Source organism: Triplophysa dalaica, chromosome 3 (assembly GCF_015846415.1).
Source record: "Triplophysa dalaica isolate WHDGS20190420 chromosome 3, ASM1584641v1, whole genome shotgun sequence".
In the NCBI taxonomy this organism is placed as follows: domain Eukaryota; kingdom Metazoa; phylum Chordata; class Actinopteri; order Cypriniformes; family Nemacheilidae; genus Triplophysa; species Triplophysa dalaica.
The window spans coordinates 25,455,507-25,474,351 of record NC_079544.1 but is presented as its reverse complement, the minus strand read 5'-3'; the positions used below and the strand labels follow the sequence as shown (position 1 = coordinate 25,474,351).

At 38.4% G+C, this 18,845-nt stretch overlaps 2 protein-coding genes across 2 annotated transcripts; one reads left to right on the top strand and one right to left on the bottom strand.

The window, feature by feature from the left end:
* Positions 1-5,042: 5,042 nt before the first annotated feature.
* Positions 5,043-8,373, bottom strand: LOC130417447 (serine/threonine-protein kinase NIM1). Its single transcript, XM_056743010.1, has 3 exons — positions 8,055-8,373; positions 7,036-7,304; positions 5,043-5,804 (listed from the first exon to the last, which is right to left on the bottom strand). The coding sequence occupies exons 1-3, from the start codon at positions 8,371-8,373 to the stop codon at positions 5,043-5,045; spliced, it is 1,350 nt and encodes a 449-aa protein (XP_056598988.1).
* On the top strand, positions 5,129-18,091 carry pnhd (pinhead). Its single transcript, XM_056743668.1, has 9 exons — positions 5,129-5,252; positions 10,249-10,365; positions 11,950-12,114; positions 12,919-12,999; positions 13,608-13,738; positions 13,961-14,228; positions 14,668-14,849; positions 15,540-15,598; positions 17,800-18,091. The coding sequence occupies exons 3-9, from the start codon at positions 12,066-12,068 to the stop codon at positions 17,948-17,950; spliced, it is 921 nt and encodes a 306-aa protein (XP_056599646.1). The 5' UTR covers positions 5,129-5,252; positions 10,249-10,365; positions 11,950-12,065; the 3' UTR covers positions 17,951-18,091.
* The last annotated feature ends 754 nt before the right edge of the window (positions 18,092-18,845 follow it).

Genomic DNA, 18,845 nt, shown 5'->3' with positions numbered 1-18,845 from the left:
AGCACCGGACTGGGTAGCACCGGACTGGGTAGCACCGGACTGGGTAGCACCGGACTGGGTAGCACCGGACTGGGTAGCACCGGACTGGGTAGCACCGGACTGGGTAGCACCGGACTGGGTAGCACCGGACTGGGTAGCACCGGACTGGGTAGCACCGGACTGGGTAGCACCGGACTGGGTAGCACCGGACTGGGTAGCACCGGACTGGGTAGCACCGGACTGGGTAGCACCGGACTGGGTAGCACCGGACTGGGTAGCACCGGACTGGGTAGCACCGGACTGGGTAGCACCGGACTGGGTAGCACCGGACTGGGTAGCACCGGACTGGGTAGCACCGGACTGGGTAGCACCGGACTGGGTAGCACCGGACTGGGTAGCACCGGACTGGGTAGCACCGGACTGGGTAGCACCGGACTGGGTAGCACCGGACTGGGTAGCACCGGACTGGGTAGCTCCGGACTGGGTAGCTCCGGACTGGGTAGCTCCGGACTGGGTAGCTCCGGACTGGGTAGCTCCGGACTGGGTAGCTCCGGACTGGGTAGCTCCGGACTGGGTAGCTCCGGACTGGGTAGCTCCGGACTGGGTAGCTCCGGACTGGGTAGCTCCGGACTGGGTAGCTCCGGACTGGGTAGCTCCGGACTGGGTAGCTCCGGACTGGGTAGTTTCTTTCTCCTCCGCCGGCCAGTGGGGCTGGCCGACGGTAGAGTGGCCGCAGGAGGTGCTGCGGATGAGGGTGCCGAGCTCCCCAGGGTAAGGGCGGCCAGGGCGCGGTCCTCCGGGACGGTAGCCACGGGGGTGGACACCCAGTCTGGCACTAATGGCCAGGGATCATCCCGGTTGACCACATACCTGATCATGTCGCCCATCCACAGGGAGCTCAACATCCTCATCTCAGACCGCCGGAGAGGCTCGGTGAGGCAGCAGTTAAAAATAACCTTGAGCTCTGCCTCACCGAACTCAGTCTCCCTAGCTGCAGCCAGGAACTCCCGAGCGAACTGCCTGATCCCGCGATCCCCCTGCTTAAAACCCAACAGGAGTCGGGCCTGGTGGGACCGCAAGGAATCGTCCGCGGTTGCCTGCTGGGTTCTGTTGTGGCGGTTCATTCTGTCATGAATCTTCTCGATAGGCATGGCAGAGAACCCAAGTGCAGGCAGAGGCAAGGCGGATGAAGATTTGACAAATATATTTATTAACAATAAACACTAAACTAAACAAACAAGCAAAACAAAACCCACGATGGGGGAAAACAATACAGGGATAAATATACTTTGACAAAAAACAAGGACGCTGACTTACTAAACTAAAACTAAGAAAACAAGCACTTGGAACAGAACACTAAACTAACACTCACTTTGACACGGGAAACAGGAACAAGGTAAGATCACGGTATACAGGAACAGAGCACAAGTACAAGCAATGAACCGCACAAGACAATGAAACAAGAGGACTCTTAAAGGGAGACAATGACAGGATAATTAATAGGGGACAGGTGAAACAGATGAAACACTAAGGGGAAGCTAATGACACGAAATGGCGGGAAACACAGACGAGACTCGGGGAGAGTATGGAAGCCCAAAAGGTCCAAAATCTCTCTCCCCACATGAAACAAGGAATTCTGTTTTGGTTCTGCCTCAAGACCAAGAATTAGCCAGACAAGATAGGCAGAACCGTGACAATAGCACCCAATATACAGTAGTACATCCCTATAGAATTTAATTGACATATTACATAATTGTAATGTTATGTTAGAGAAATTCACTCAATTAAATAAAAATGTGTCCCTAGGTTATGTGTTAATCCTGTTGTCATCATGCTGTGCAAGTAATTAAATATTCATTAAATCAAAAAACATTTCTCATGACATCATAGTCTTGGAATTGAGTTCAAGAACAAGTCAAAGTCTCCTTTGTTTTTATCCATTTATGTGGTTTTGCAAAGAACTGATAGCTGAAAAGTGGATGATTACTTGTTTTGCTGTATCTCCGATTAAACAACACAGACAAAGATTTGATTTCAACGTTTCTCCATGCCAATGCACTGTCTTGTCCCAGCCTCTCAAAATGTCTGTATTGCCTTGTAAACCATTTAACAATTAAAAAAATCATCTTTTCAAACTTTAAAGACACCCCTTTAATAGCAAAAGTGACTGAGCACTCATAATAGTGGGTAGGTCTAATTTACATTAGGGGATAGTTCAACCAAAAATAAAATTCTGTCATCATTTACTCATATATATATATATATATATATATATTTTGAACAATGTCAGTATCAAAACAGATGAGATATGTTTGGTTACTGACATTCTTCCAAAAATCTTCCTTTGTGTTAAGCAGAACAAAGAAATGTTTACAGGTTGGAACAATTCGAGGGTTAGTAAATGATAGAAAAATATATTTTTGAGTGAACTATCCCTTTAACGTGTTTCATCTTTGCCACAATGCTCATAGATTTGTTAACGAATAATGATCTGTTTAAATAAGCCCTGATATTAATAGCCGTGAATACTGTAATTGTGTTAAATACTACAATTACGATTAATTGTAAATAATTCAGTGCCAGGCAGTATCTGGTTGACAGTCCAGTATAGGTGGTGGTGGTATTGCACGTTTAACAGTGTGCCTTAAGAGCAAGGACGGCAACAAACTATCTCTCTCTCTCCCTTCTCACACTGGTGTTTTGAGTGTGATATATAAGCCACAAAATAAGACAAATACAACATTAAAGATGTTAAAACAAAATTAAAGAAAAATGTAACTGATTATTTTGGTTGCGTTACGTAGGCCTACTGAATGAGAAAATGAGATTCTGGCGCCCTCTTCTGATCTAGTAGTAGCTTCAGTCACAAAACCTAAAAAGAAGACCCTTTAGAAAAGTGTCACAAAACTTACTGTAACGACGCCCGGTTGATGGTCGTCAGGATGTCGCTATGCACCTGCTAACTTAAGTTGTTCCGATTGTTTTTATGCTGTAAGGGCCTTCATGGATAAATACATGACGTTTTCTTTAAAATACATGGAATAAATGAATTTCACTTGTACTAATTTTACTTGATTACGGTGCTGTGTTTTGATACCATGATCTGGTGGTAACTCACAGATGAAAGTTGTGTATGCAACACCGGGTTTTGTGCTACGCATTTGAAGACGCCGTTCTTAAAGGGATACTTCACCCGAAAAGAAAATTCGGTCATCATTTAATCACCTACGAGTTCTTCCAAATCTTTATACATTTCTTTGTTCTGAGAAAGATATTTGGAAGAATGCTTATTGCCAAACAGATATCAACACCCATGGACTACCATAGTAGGAAAAAACAACGGTAGTCAAAAGTCCCCTAAACTGTTTGCTGTCCTGCATTCTTCAAAATGTCTTTTTGTCTGTCTTCAACAGAACAAAAAAAATGTATTTTTTCCTACTATGGGAGTCAATGGGTGTTGAGATCTGTTTGTTTTTAAGCAGTATTCCAAATCTATTTCTCTGTGTTCATCAGAACAAAAACATATATACACATTTGTAAAAACTCAAAGATGAATAAATTATGACAGAATTTTTCTTTTTCACAGGTGATCTCGCGACTCAAAACTCGTTTATTAAACAACTTCTCGTCAACTGAAGTCACTCACGCTGTAATTAACGTGGGTTTCCACCTGAAATTCTAAGGCTGCGTCCAAATACCCAAACTTGCGACCGTGACCACTTGAGAGCGTGTACACGACAGCAAGGAAGAGCGCAAATCCAATCCCGCAGAGTCCGCCTTCAGCCGCCAGCGCGTTTTGTTCGACTTCCACTCTGTTAAAATGTATCGAAATGTGGCGCTAACCTTCGCGTAAAACACGCCATAACCTTTAATTATGTCTATGGAGAGACAGCATTTTAATCGCTTTTCTAATTATTCATGGGTAGGATCATCGGAGTCTCAACTGTATGTAAAGTTATCCGGTTGTGTATCACAAACACTTTAAATTTCTGCATCCAGTCACCATTTGAAATATCAATTATTTTAATACACTTCTTACAAAGTTATTTTCAGAAGCTTAAGGTAAAACGTCTCATAGAGTGTCTCAGTTAACATGAAAAAAGCTGCACGTACGTATATTGTGATACAAACGCTAACAAACAGAACCCAGAAAGTCACATCGTAGGACATTACAAGCTTTTCAACATATTGTTTCTAGCAGTTTAATTCCCATATAATGTCATATCAAAAACTGAATAAATGAACACGGATCCCCACATGAAAAACACTTCTTTTGTTGTAAGCCTTCTTTAGTTTTTACTATAGTCGACTCGTTAGTAAATTTTAGCGTAGCTATATTATAGAACTTTTTGCACTTTGGCAATTTATATTATTGTAGTCTGTATGGCTATGAACTTTAAATACCGATAAATTGAGAATACTGTAGTATGTTAATATTTAATTGGGTAAGGTTGAAAAACACTAGCCGAATGCTAGCCTCAGACGTCATGCCCACGGACCGTTGGCTAAACGTGTGATGCACAAGGCACACTTTTCTGGAAACACTTCAGCACGTGCAAAGTCATCTTAATGGTCGAATTTCAAAGGATTTCTTTATTTTTAATTTTATGATTATAAACTTATAATCATTGTTGTTGCTGTAAGCTTTTGACATTCGTGAATGTACACCGGTCTGTTACTGCGGGGACATTTCTACGTCTCTAAATATGACGCGGCACAAAACCAAACGTGATTGGTTGCTTTACCTGTCAGTCAAATGGCCTCTTGGGCAGAAGCGACGAAAGCGGACTGCGTGACTAGCCGAATGCTACAGTGTTGTTTTTTCATGTTGGAGTTGGTGCACATAAATAAAGTTTCATCCCAACTAAAAGCTTAAAGATGATTGTACACTGTCAAAGTCCTGATTGATTTTGGAACCAAGATTCAAGAACTAGCATTCATACAACATTTCACATTTTTAGGGCATTAATTGTATAATAAAAAAAGATTTGATACTTAGATATGAGTATATTTCATGTTAAAACAGCTTATTTAGGCTGTAGTGTAACATTTGTCTGTTGTGTCTATAGGATGGAACATACAGCTGACTCGTCGTGTTTCTTTGGAACGCTTGTAGGATGTGACCAGCGGCGTCTTATGGGTTGGGTGTTGGCCGGATAGAGCACCGTGTATCCAGCTGCCTCTATGGATCTTGTCCTTTGAATGCGATGCAGAAGAATGCGGTAAACCCCGGTCAAGGGACTGCGGCACTCCAACACCACATTGTTCCTCAGGTGAGCCTCGGTAATGCCCAGCTTCTCCAATGCCTTCTTAACCGACTGCTCATCCACAGAGAGTGTCCTCGACGAATCGACCAGGTGTGATGGTGTTGGTAGGGCAGGCGTGTAAGGCCTCGGGTACTCGATACCATGCAGCCAAGGGCTAGACATTACCTGTGCCAGAGTTACACGGTCAGCGGGCACAAGCCTCAGCGCCCCCTTGATAACCTGCTGGCAGGCATCTGGGATGTACGCTGGGATGGAGTAAGAACCCCTGAGAATACAGAACCTCAGTCGTTTGAGGCTAGAACCGTTAAAGGGGAACGTTGCTGTCGTCATGAAGTACAGCAGGACGCCCAGAGCCCAGATGTCCACCAGCGGCCCAATGTAACTCTTGTCTCTAAAGAGCTCTGGGGCGGCGTAGGGTGGAGAGCCACAGAATGTTGTGAGGTGGTCACTGGGATGGCATTCAGTACTGAATCCAAAGTCACCCACTTTGATGCAGTAAGTGGTGGTGTAGAAGATGTTTTCAGCTTTCAGGTCCCGGTGGATGATGTTGTTGTCGTGCTAAAGAGCGTGAAAAGAGAAAATAACATTTTAGATAGTAACATACCATGCCGTATGTTTCAGGTGGCATGTAAAACTTGAACATGGGATTGTGATAGAAATGTCAGCAAAATTTAAACTGTTTCCTACAAATGCGAGTAAGGAGATCTTGTTTTTTTAAATTACAAGATCTGTTATAATTAAGCAATATCAAGAGAGCACTAATATGTATACGACTGCATGTTTCAAATCGGCATGAAATGGAAGTAGCGATTGTTTTCTCTTCTGTATCGTGACATATATCTGAGTGAAACAACTTTTGAAATGAGAAAAAAAGGAGGGCGGGACTTGATTTCATTCATCGAGTATTGATTGGATCTTTAAAAGTTGGTTGTTGCCAACAAAATGGAGTCAGATTTGTAATCCAGTTCGTCATCTGTCAGTCATTGCAGCCCCGCCCTCTCGTCATTCCTCATGACCAGAAGTGAAGAAAGGTCGTTTCGTGGGGGTAGAAGGTTAATGTTCTTGATTAAAGATTACAAGCGCAAATTAATTTAAAAAAAGTTGTGTACGGATAAGTAATTAACAATATATAATGCAACACTGTAAATCAATTTGAATTGATATTATTTAATTCATTCCGACTTTAAAATGTATTCTATGCAAATGTTCTATAAACTAGTCAATATTCAAAATAAATGTAATCAAAGCAATAAAATGCATTGATTTTCTAATTTTTTTATATTATATATTTTTTTTAGTTTGATCTGTTGGGGTTAAATGGATTTTTCAGATGAATGTTTAGAAGTGCTGGTCTGGTTTTGATCTAGACTTTGTCTTGCCCTGTCTTGGTCTCGGTGTAGTTCTGACTTGGTCTTTTTCTCAACACACTCTGGTCTTGGTCTTGACATGGTTTCGCCCGGCTTTGGTCTTGGTTACGACTTTGTCTAGGTTTAGGTGGTCTTTACTACATCACTTCTATCTGCTAAAAGTACAATAAACACAGTGTAGAATACAAGAACAATGCAATGCACCTAATCCTCTATTTTATTTCTATTTTTCTATTCTTTTTGACTCATTGTATCATTCGCCTGTCATTTTATACATTTATTATTTTGACGATATTAAAAGACATTTTACATAAAAAATATACGTATTTATATTAATATTATTAGAAGGGATGTTAATTAAGACAAATTGCCATAATCAATCTTCATTTAAAATAAAGATCATGATCACCAGATCTACTCACCATGTGTTTAACAGCAGACAGTATCTGTGAGAACACTAGTTTGCTCTCTATATCAGACAGTCGCCCTCTGGTTGCAATCCTGGAGAACAGCTCTCCTCCGGGGGCGTACTCCATCACTAGATAAAGCCTGCGAAATGTCTCCACCACCTCAAACAGATGCACAATGTTTGGATGGGACAGTCTCTCCATGCAGCAGATCTCAGACGAGAACAACTTCTGGGAATGCTGGTCCAAACGCATCTTGTCCAGTATTTTAATGGCAACTTTTTCTTGAAAAAAAGAAAGAGAAATATTCATTTAAATGGGGCACATGAAAATGTCTAAAATTATCCATATATATATATATATATATATATATATATAAATGAATTATTTCATATTCATTGATACTGGTAGAACTTGACACACCGTCAGGTGGGACCACATACGTTTTTCCTCTCAGTGATGTCATTTCCTGTTTGATGGTTAACATGTCACATGACAGCACGCATTCTTTTATCATTTTCTCTTTGTCATCGTAGAGTGATTTCATCATTTTAATATTTATTACTTGGATAGGCCACGAAAATGAGTTTTTGTTTGTATATGTTAATCATAAAATAATTTTGCATGATATAATTCTTGTATTTACAACGTGATAACATCATTTTATGAAATATCAAGGAATTGGAGGGGTCTCGTGACTGAGATTATAAATAATCTTGTCCAGGATTAACCTACATCTGACTCCCCGAGACGTACTGTTCCAGTCTTGATGGAGACACACTAAGTAATTGACAAGCAGTACATGTGATATTTAAAATGACTAAAAAAACAAATGTTATAACATTACATAAATATTAAAGTATATGATTATGTGATATAATATAAAATGAAGGAACATTTAAATTGAAAGAAGATAGCACAAGCAATTTTTTAATAAAAAATATAAAATGTTTAAGTTTGTGGTTCACGCATATTTAATGTTCAAATACCTTTTGGTGCCACTGTAATGTCAAATGTTTTAAAAAGTTTCTCACCTTTGGTAAGGTCATGAATGCCCAGTTTGACCTGAGAGAAGTTTCCGCTGCCAATTTCCCCACGAAGTTCGTAAAACCCGATCCGCCTGCCAAAGGTGAGGTCATCAACAAGCTTTTGGTTGTGTGCGAGGTCATAGACAGCTTTCTCAAAGGGTGTCTGCTTCACGCTGACCTCTGCAGGTTTTCTGTCCAGTGAACGGCCGTTTCTCTTTCTCTCCTCGATTGTTTTGCTCACTTTCTGCCGGGCCAACTGAGAGAAGACCTCTATATGACGAGAGGGCATCGTCTGCTGTGCCACCTGCCCTGTACAGAGAGACATTAAGGCTTTTTAACGTCTCAGTTTTGTTCAGAAGTCCTCTTTAATATCATTAATATCAGGGTTCTACTTACATTTCTTTGGACAAATACACTCAAAACACTTCAATATAGTTTTGGATAGCATCGTCAGATCATTCATTATCAGATTTTTTGTTCTTTTTTATATGGGAAATGTTTCATTTCATAGTGCTGTTAACTCTTGTATGGTGTGTGTAAGTAAAGACGCTTTTCAGATGTTTACAAATACAAGCATCATAGACCGTACAAATTGTAAAGTTGGCCTTAACCTCTTCACAAATAAATGAAAAAAGGTGCTTCTCACTTTTTGTACAAAACGAATCCAAGAAATAGGTGAAAAACATGTTTTTCTCGAACCAATCTAACTGTCTGAGGTTGAATTTTTAGTAGGCTAAATGTTCAAAAAAGGGTCCCTATGACCCTAACACCACACCAGAGTTAAAATTATGAATTGCATTTGAAATGCAAAAGTGTACTTCCATACTCACAGAGAACATGACCTCTTCCATCCTTGTGTGTTATTATTGGCAGAACGGCAGGATTCATACTTAAAAGCATCCTCTTCTGTCTTCCAGTTTGTCCTCAGGATGTCAGATATGTCCAGTGGAGTGTGTCTCTTCAGATCACTTAAACTGCACATGTAGAGTTAAGGGCGTCTTAAACTCTTTGGGAGGCAATAATAATGTTTTGAGTGAAGTTCTTGGTGTTGTGTGATACAGCAGCGTTTCCCTGTCACACACCTGTTTAGTCACACCCGAGCTGTCCGGTCTGCTGGACTGTGTTTGTGTAATCCAGCAGCACACAGATTACTGACCTCCAGACGGGTGACTCACACCTGGCCTCTACTGTCTGCCACAGACAACACAGCCATCAGATTATAGCCGCTCAAAAGCACGTGTACTTTGTATCTGGAACATGGATTTAGTTTGTATCGCTTTACAATATTGTATGATTGTTTGTACATGAGCGCTATCATTTGCAAAATTCCACATTTCTCAAAGAAAGCCATGATGCCACTCTTTAAACGCGGATAAATTGCCAATCCTCAAAAAATTAAGGTAGCTCGTTGCCTCAAATCTTTTACGTTTTAGAGGTTCTTGGTTTCACATTTGATTACTGTTAGTCCTAGTATGTCTGACTTAAATGTTTCATTCATCATTCTCAGGACATGAAGTAGGCAGAATTTTAGAATTTTTTACATAAGCACAGTCATTGCTTACTGGTGACATAACAAATGTTACAGGAAGGATACATATAGCCTCCATCAACCTTAGCACATGCACCACTCTTCTAAGCAATGGTGACCACAAAAGTGAAAAGCAAAGCATTTTGGGAATTGGAAATCTTTCTCAACCAATTGTGTTGAATTACCTTTTTTATTTTAAGTTAAAAAATGTTTTTTCAGTTTTACTTTATAACTTCAAGTTTATCAAAATTAATCGTTATACTTTGTCAAATGTCAAAATATGTTTCAGGAACTTAAAATATTTAAGTGAGTAGAACTTTTTCATAAAATTAAGTTTACGTAACTTTTTTACTTTACTATGTTTGATTAATTGAGTTTACCGTGGGGTTTTCCCAACGATATTAGCTAGGGTGTTCTTGTTGTTTGCTAGGTCTGTAAATTTCGCTCATGTGTTGACATGTGACATTTTTGGCCAAACATGTTTGAATGTTTCTCAAAGTTGAGCTTCAGTTTACACTCAAGCAAGACTTTACAACACCCATACACAGTTTTCAATACATCTTTATTATAATATTTGAGTAAAAATAAATACATCCGTTTTCCAAAGTTGGACATCATCACCTTTTTTTCTTGTTATTGGGTTATAGTAATATTTGTTTTTGTGCTCCTCAGGCTGAATGATAAACATAGGATAATTCTGCATCAGGACCAGACATGTGACATCACAGAAAGCAGGAGGTCTCGCTCTGTCTCTATGTCTTTCTGTTAACACTAATGGAGTCACAGAAGGTAGATGTGTTTTATTTCAGCATTTCACTCATATCAGAATCTTATTCAAAGGGTTTATGCATTAAACTTGAGGTTTGTGTGAAGCCAGCACAGACTATAACAAAATAACATTTTTTATTTGTTTGTTTAAATATGTTTCAAAGAGCACTTTAACATTTTTAATATGAATCTAATCAGAACTAACACTGTATGCCACCTTATTTATTATTATCAGAAGGACACTTTTTAGATTTTAAGATTTGGGCTTGTTCTTTGAACACCGCAGTTGTGGTGTGCAAAATCCTATAGATATTTGAAAAGTCTGTTGATTGACTTTTAGCATATCACACATATTTAACATTTTACCAGAACACAGTTTAAAGGGATAGTTCACCCAAAAATGTTGTCATCAATTACTCACCCTCAGTTTGTTCCAAATCTGAATAAATGTCTTTTTTCTGTTGAACACAAAGAAAGATATTTGAAAGAATGTCAATAACCAAACAGACCTCATCCACCATTTACTGCAATAGTAGGGAAAATAAATACTATGGGAGTCATGGAGGATGAGATCTGATTGGTTACTCACATTCTTACAAATATCTTCCTTTGTGTTTAGCAGAACAAAATAATGTTAATAGATTTCGAACAATGTAAGGGTGAGTAAATGATGACTGAAATTCATTATTTTTGGGTGAACTCCCATAAATGGTAAAATGTATGGTTTTAAAATTCCTTTACTATTTACAATTTTTATTGGAATTAACATTCTTTCATTTCATTCTTTTAGCTCTGAGGTGAACGATGCGCCTTTGAAATGTTCTTTCATTCCCTCCATCTTTTCTGTTCTCATTATTTTGCTCTTTAAAACGTTTGCTGAATTCACAAGTTTCATGTGGAGAAGGGCTCCAGACTCTCAGAAGGCTTTTATCATGGATAAATGGATCCCTTATTCCATTGGAACAAATCCACACACAACGCTTTCAGAAACAACGCTTTTATACTGCTATCGAGAAATACATAACCGTGATTGATGTTAGACATTTGCTTGAGCAGATTACCGGATTAAATAGTGACGATATCACAGTCATCATGTTTGTTTGTGATTATAATGAGCGAGGTGAAAATGGCTCTGGACGGAGATGACATTAAAACATAGAAACTTATATTCTCAATAGTAAGACGTCAACAAAAAAAGATCTTCATATTATCTTCAGTAATCGTGATCATTCTCAGTGAAAGAGAGAAGAGCTTCTGTCTTCCACATTTAAAGGCACCATTTGTTGTGACGTTGAATAAACACAAAGGGTCGGCTGCTCTCTCCAGGGGGCTGGGCTCCCACGCCGGGCACGTTTATATGCTTTGAGCCGTTTTGTTTTAAGCGGAGGTGCTAAACACCTCCCCCCCTGAGATAAAAGATGATTAATACCTTTGAACGAGTGCTGCTTACTAGCTCAAAGTCCTTTAAGTACTTAATTAGTGAAAGGATGGGCACGGATCTCACCGTTAAACACAAGATGTTCCCTTTGATGTTCACGTCACCTAACAGCAGGCATCAGAGTGATGGAAATTTGATTAGTTCTCTCCCATTCATTTGACACCAAGCGGCAGCATTTAACCTGAAGAGGAGGTCCGTATAAAAACCCTGAGACACGGCAGAAGTCACAGCACAAAGTGAAGAGGTGTGTGCATGTGAGAGAGAGACACTGGATAACATTACTATGGATTTACTGCCACTGTTTCTTCTGCTCGGCGCCGTCCATCAGACCTGTGAGTATTGATGGTTGATTATTTCCTCATGATCTGCGTAAACATCATGTACTTGAGTGATCTTAACTCTCTATGTGAGTGTCATTGAAAATCTGACTGATGCATTTTGGTTTCACAGAGAGAGAGGGTTGACTTATAACTGGTTATAGTTAAAACTAGAAAAATTGCATGTTCCCACCACAGGTGACACATCGAGCCTTGCGGCTCTCATCACGTGGGATATCATATTATATGGATAACCAGATAGCAAGATAATTGCTAACTCAACATGAAATACATTTTCTTTGTTGTTTGGGCTATTTACGATATGGAAAAATATGTTTTCATTTTATTATTTTATTTGTGGGTTGGTTGGAGATCGATGATTCAATGGTAATACCTTTAAATGGTGCATATTCAGTACTGCGAGTATAGTGCCATCTATTAATTTACTCACCCTCAAGTTGTTTCAAACCTGTATACATTTCTTTGAAAGATATTTTGAAGAATATAGAAAAGCAACAGTTCTGGGGCACTTTTGACTGCCATCCTACTTTTAGTCAATGGGGTCCAAGAACTGTTTGGTTACAAGCATTCCTCAAAATATATTTCTCTGTGTTCATCAGAAAAAAAAACGTTTACAGATTTGGGGTAAATGTTGACAGAATTTTTATTTTTGGGGTGAACTGCCCCTTTAAGAAAATGAACACAAATACTACTACAAATAAAAGACAAAAAAATCACTAACTTTGATCATACAACATGGATGTTACACTTTTACTATAAAAAATGGTTGATTTTATGCATATTTTGTGTTTGATTCAGATTCAGCTGCTGTAGACAGAAACCTGTTCACAGAGCGCGCATGCTGCAGGCGCCAGAGTCACGTGATCTACGTCGGCAGAGGTGATTCGGTCGCCCTCTATCGGCCGCGCATGTGTTATGTTTTTATTGTATTTTATTGTGTTAGTTAGATGTTATTATTCAAAACAGCCCCAACTGCAGTTTGATGATATAACTTTGATTGCACAACAAAAAACATGTTGTTTGTTTTTTAAACAAAGCTGTGTGTTTTTTTGCAAATGAACATTTTTACAATCATGATTCCTTTATTAATTGAGCAGACGTTGTAATCAAGCGAGACTAACAAATGAGAGAGGCTTTAATATTTGTCTAATAAAAACAGACACTCTGTTACAAAAATGTTAATAATATAAATATTGCAACCACAACACTGAGAGTCACCAAGGAACAATTTGGTATTTGACAAATGTCACATTCTAACGTAATGAATAACTATTGGATCACCGTACAAGTTTCTGAATGTAAATCATGTTTGTGATGATGCTAAATTAAGCAGTAATGATACCATCACAATGGTTTTATTATAAAGTATATTTCTCTGCTTTGTCAATAATAACTTCCTGTAATAATGTTTTTCTTGAGAAAAATCAGGAAACCTGATTGTTTGTTTGTTTTAATTGTATGACTAAACCTTTCCTGAAACGTCACAGATATTTCAGGCAGTCCTGTGAATGTGGATGTTGGCGTGTGTAAATCGCATTGTGGTCAGTCAGTATCATTTGACACGAATCTTCGGGCCTCCAGATTTTCCTCAATGCTGGATTACCTAAGGAACAAGAAGGTAACGCGATTCCACAGCTGACCACACGAGGGAGACATATCTCATATGTCAAAATAAATAACGTGTTCAATTTCATGTAGCTCTTTTGTTTTATTACTATTTTACTATGTTCATTATGAAGGCAAATCCTATATTTGGTTGTCTTTTTTTACTTGCATTTACAATGAAGGGTCATTCTGATATATTAGAAGCATAGATCATCTCTTTCTCTCACTATCATAGATGGGACGGCTGGAGCCATCATCATCATTCTCAGGGGCAGCAGACCTGTCCTGTGGTCTGAGCTCCACCTGTGAGCCTGCCGGTGTCCGTGTGGACAGAGTGATGCTATATGAAGGTCTGCGTGAGGTCGAGATCATTCAGGACTGCCACTGTGAAGCCAGAATGATTCAGTGCGTACGAGCACCGGCATTAAAGACATACTACTCGGAGACGCCGTATGAGACTGTTATAGACGCTGGCAAGTGTGTGGGAGTGAAAGGAGCACCAGGTAAGAACGGGGAGAAAAAGAAACCAAATCAACAAAATAAATATTTTATCTTTGTGTACAGTGACCCCAAAAAGGTATTTGAATGCTTATTTTGTGAATGAATGTCCTCACACTATTGAACAAAATATGAAATAAATAGTTGAATTTGAAGTGTTAAAGCACATTTTCATAGCAAAAAATGTAAAAAAAATGTAAATGTGGACAAAAAAACTAAACAATCGGGAGAACATTTAGTAACACCAGTTTAGTGTTAGAATTTCAAAGTGTGTAATAAATAAGAATATATTTATCTTTATAACATTATTCTGGACACACTTTGAAAGATAAATAATAAATGATGACAAATTAAGGAATAATAATGAGATCACAGTTTTTCTAAATAATCGTTGCGATGAATAAATGATCCCCATCATACCTGTACACCTGTTTTATTTCTCAGAGGGATTTTCATGCGTTCCCACAAAGTTTGATTCCACCCTCATTGAAACTCCAAACAAAGTGGAATTGATTCAGACTGTAGCTCAATGTAAACTGATGGAGGGCTGCTACAGAATCCCATATGTTGAGTATCACTACGAGACTACGTACAGCGATGACGGAGTCAAGGTGGAAAGTCTCAGGGTGAGTAAACCAACACAAATGACCATTACATATACACTGTTTGATTTTCAAATGTAATCCCTTTTTGTATGACAAAATCGAAAAGGACATTCTTGCTGATTTTACATTTGTGTTATAAAGATTCAATTCCCTTTTTGGAGGGGATTGTAAGTCCTCCAATGCAGGAAAATGTCACACCAGTAACTGCTGCTGGTTAGAGGAAATCACTCATTTCCCCCATTAGCTGAACACAAAGAGAATCACAACGATTCACTTCCCTCCTCACATCCAATCCACATTCTGATCCAATGACATGTGCGAACTATGCGTTTGTCATAAGATGTTTAACATTGAACAGCTGCTTTATCTCATTGGTTGTCACTATAAAAGTTAGTTGTTAAATTGCTGTAAACATCATTATACTTTAGCTTTCAAGAGTTTGACATTTGCAAGTATTTCCGTACTTATTCAGTTCTTGCATAATACGATTAGGCCGTCTTCACACAGCGAAATAAATTAATAAAGCTGGCATCTTGCTTATTGAAGACGTCTGTGGTGTCTGTCGCAGTGCTGGCAGAAGGTGCGAGGAAGTCACAAATGGTCCCTGCAGGTGTCAAATCAAAGCACTTTGCATGTTAAACGGGTGTCCCGCAGTAACAGCAGGTGGTGAACTGATGGCCTCTTTCTCTTGTGTTGCTAATGTTCCAACAGGAAATAGATGTGGGCAGATGTTTGGGAAGCTGCACCGCGGGGAGTTGCTGCCTTCTCAGGTACACAACGAAACATCCAAGCCTACACACAGCTAAGCAAACACAAAATCAATCAAACAAACAAACACACACGCCTTTTATAGAGCGCACTAAAACACAACACACTTTGCTTCAACGCTTGATACTTCACTCAAAAATGACATTTCTGTCATCATTTACTCACCTTCGAGTTGTTCCAAATCTGCGATAATTTTTTTTGGAAGAATACTGTGGTAGGCTGTATGAGACCAGTTTTATTGCATTTTGCTTTTTGTTGTCCTTATGTGGTTCCAATTGCTTACGTTGTTGATCACATTTGTAAGTCCCCTTGGATAAAAGCGTCTGCTAAATCACTAAATGTAAATGGACGAATGCTTATAACCAGACAGATTTTGCCCCCCATTGACTACCATAGTAGGGAAAATTACAGTAGTAGTCAAAAGTGCCCCAGAACTATTGCTTTCCTACATTCTGCTTAATGTTTTCTTTTATGTTCAACAGAACAACAACAAAAAAGTGATAAAGTAATTTTTCCTACTATGGGAGTCTATGGGGGTCGAGATTTTTTTGGTTATGAGCATTCTTCCAAATATCTTTCTCTGTGTTAATCAGAACAAAGAAATTTATATAGAACTCGAAGGTGAGTAAATGATGCCAGAATTTTTGGGTGAAGTACCCCTTTAAGACTCTGTCCACAGAACATATACACACACACACCTCACAAGCTCACATAAGTTCTAGCTAACTTGACCGCTAGATCAGGATCACTGCTTTACTACACAGAGAGGGATATGATAGGAACAATAACAAGACAAGAAAAACATTTTATTCCATTATAATTATTAAATATGTGCAAATTGTCATGTGACTGATCAAGTGAGAAGCACATTTTCCATGTTCACAGGATTTCAAACTCACACCTCCATTGTGAATTTACATGTATGTTTGTCCGAATGAATGAGTTTTATCATCAAGGAACCATTCAGACTTATTTTTACAGACGACCTTATGAGAAACAATGACCATCCGAATAGGGCTATAGATCTTATATTTATATTACTCCCCAGACAAAATGCGGCTATAAATGTAGTCAACGTAGTGTTCAGTCTACACAATGTGCAAATATAGTTGTTGTTGTCTGTCCTGCTAAAATCCATTTAAATAGGTCGACAGCACGGATTTGTTTGGAACTGTTAAGCGCTCCGTGAACCAGGTGACCACATGGCGGCGAGATCGAGTGTCTTAATTCTGTTTTTCAACGGCCCTTATATTTACTACAAACAGAACATCAAAAGATGTAAATAACTGGCTTAAAATCCTTTTTTGGGTTGGAGGGTAAAAATATTAACATTTGCACAGTATTGTAAATAGCTGTTAAAAGTCATGGAATAGAGAAAATAACTCAATTGCATGTTGCATGTTGTTTTCACTATTGAGAAATGTATTTGCGCATTATGACAGAAAATAAAATATTTAAAACAGATATAGTTAAAAATTAAACTTTCAGTATACGAGACAAAAAAAAACTAAAAAATTAAACATGAAAACTTTATTTACGATGATCGTAATGTTTCTTTTTTACTTTTTGAAATGTACACTACAGGTTTATAATATATTTTTGTATAGATGTTTTTTGGTGAAATATTCTTATTTACTTACATCGAGCTTTATACAAAAGATTGATTCAGAACATTTTGCATTTAAGTTAAGTTAGTTCATTTAATTGAATCACATTGTTTTTTTGTGGTCTCTTGGGCTATACCAGTATTTTTTGTAGTGTAAATAGTTGAGTATAAATGGACAATTTTTGCATTCACAGGTTTTCAAAAAACAGTACATGATAATATCAGCTTCACTGTAGTGCTTTTTAAGCCGGTTCAACTTTTGTTCTAATCCAACAGTGTCTATATAGTTAGATTTGTATTATTATTTAATTTTTGAGTCTTCTACATACCAATTAAGCAGACCAATGGCAGCGTTGGCAAGACACCTAAACCGAAATACTACTACACACATAAAACCATAAGTACTTTTGGTTTCTTTAGCTGTAAATTATTAAAGTGACATGGAGACTTGGTGCATCTTTAAATATTGAATAAAATAACCCCACGGAACACACATAGCCCAATACAATTGATTAAATAAATGTAGCTGTATATATAGTGTGTGCGTTCTGTGTTTTGTGAATGTGCTCACTTACTCTGTTTTTGTTGTTGTTACAGAAGTGCATCTCATGCAGGGGAGTGTTTGCTTCGGGCTGAAGGTCAAGTAAACGCTTGTGTTCCACAAGACTACGAGAGTCACACTTTCCTCAGTCAACATGGTCAAATCCGCACAGTCCTGGCCATCACCTCCTGTCTGTGTCAATCTTAAACACAGTGCCCACCTCTGGAAACTGCGATGAATTCAGAATTGAATGATTTTTCCACAATGTTGCATGGCGCTAATGTCAAGGTCTTATGGGAGGTGCGAATGAGTTAAGGATATTTTAAAGGCGCGCTACAGGTATGCAGTTCACCGATGACAAACATCCCATCTGTAATATATGTATATTATGTAAAAAAATATTTGTAAATAAAATCTATGTCAACACTTAAAAGTAGATTGCAGTCTTCACTCTATGGATTAAAGGATTTTGTGATGACATTCATAAAGAATGTTAAACATGGAATCATGTCACAGGTTTTAATCACATTACAAATCAACCTAGAATTTAGACATTAGCAAGCTATGCAAATGACAAAGAGGTGTCGTATATGCAAAGTGGACAACAGAATACGGTAATCCTGAATAAAACATTATTATTGTCAGACGGACAGACAGACCGATAGATAAAGACTGACTGATTTACGTTTAGAGCAAACAATAAGCATTATAAAAGTTATCAAAATTCAAAGCTAGATAAATATAAATTTATAAACTTTAACTATTACTAAAAGGTGACACTTGCCCCAACCTGAATACTTAAAAAAATCAGGTCAGCATTTTATTTAAAGATACTTTTATTATATAGTTGCTCCTTCGTCTTAACAATTGATGAAAATATACAATGTATGAAGTCTTTCATGTGATGTTTTACGGACCCCACATGTACGCCTCAAAATGCAGCATTTTGCAATTGTGTGTGACTTGTGACGAGTGTGTGAGTGACAACATCCAGAACATGGACAGTATTTGCGAAAGCTAATCTGAGCCTTTGAAGATATAATAGAATCATAAAATGTAGTAATGCTTTAACCTGCTTGTGACCACCTACATGAATTTAAAG

Excerpts from the sequence above, each read along its gene's own strand:
- pnhd (XM_056743668.1), top strand. The coding sequence starts at position 12,066 with ATGGATTTACTGCCACTGTTTCTTCTGCTCGGCGCCGTCCATCAGACC. Across the intron at positions 14,229-14,667 it reads GGGAGTGAAAGGAGCACCAG|AGGGATTTTCATGCGTTCCC; the intron begins GTAAGAACGGGG and ends TTTATTTCTCAG. Across the intron at positions 14,850-15,539 it reads TCAAGGTGGAAAGTCTCAGG|GAAATAGATGTGGGCAGATG; the intron begins GTGAGTAAACCA and ends ATGTTCCAACAG.
- LOC130417447 (XM_056743010.1), bottom strand. The coding sequence starts at position 8,373 with ATGTCTCTCTGTACAGGGCAGGTGGCACAGCAGACGATGCCCTCTCGT. Across the intron at positions 7,305-8,054 it reads CATTCATGACCTTACCAAAG|AAAAAGTTGCCATTAAAATA; the intron begins GTGAGAAACTTT and ends CTTTTTTTCAAG. Across the intron at positions 5,805-7,035 it reads TGTCTGCTGTTAAACACATG|CACGACAACAACATCATCCA; the intron begins GTGAGTAGATCT and ends CACGCTCTTTAG.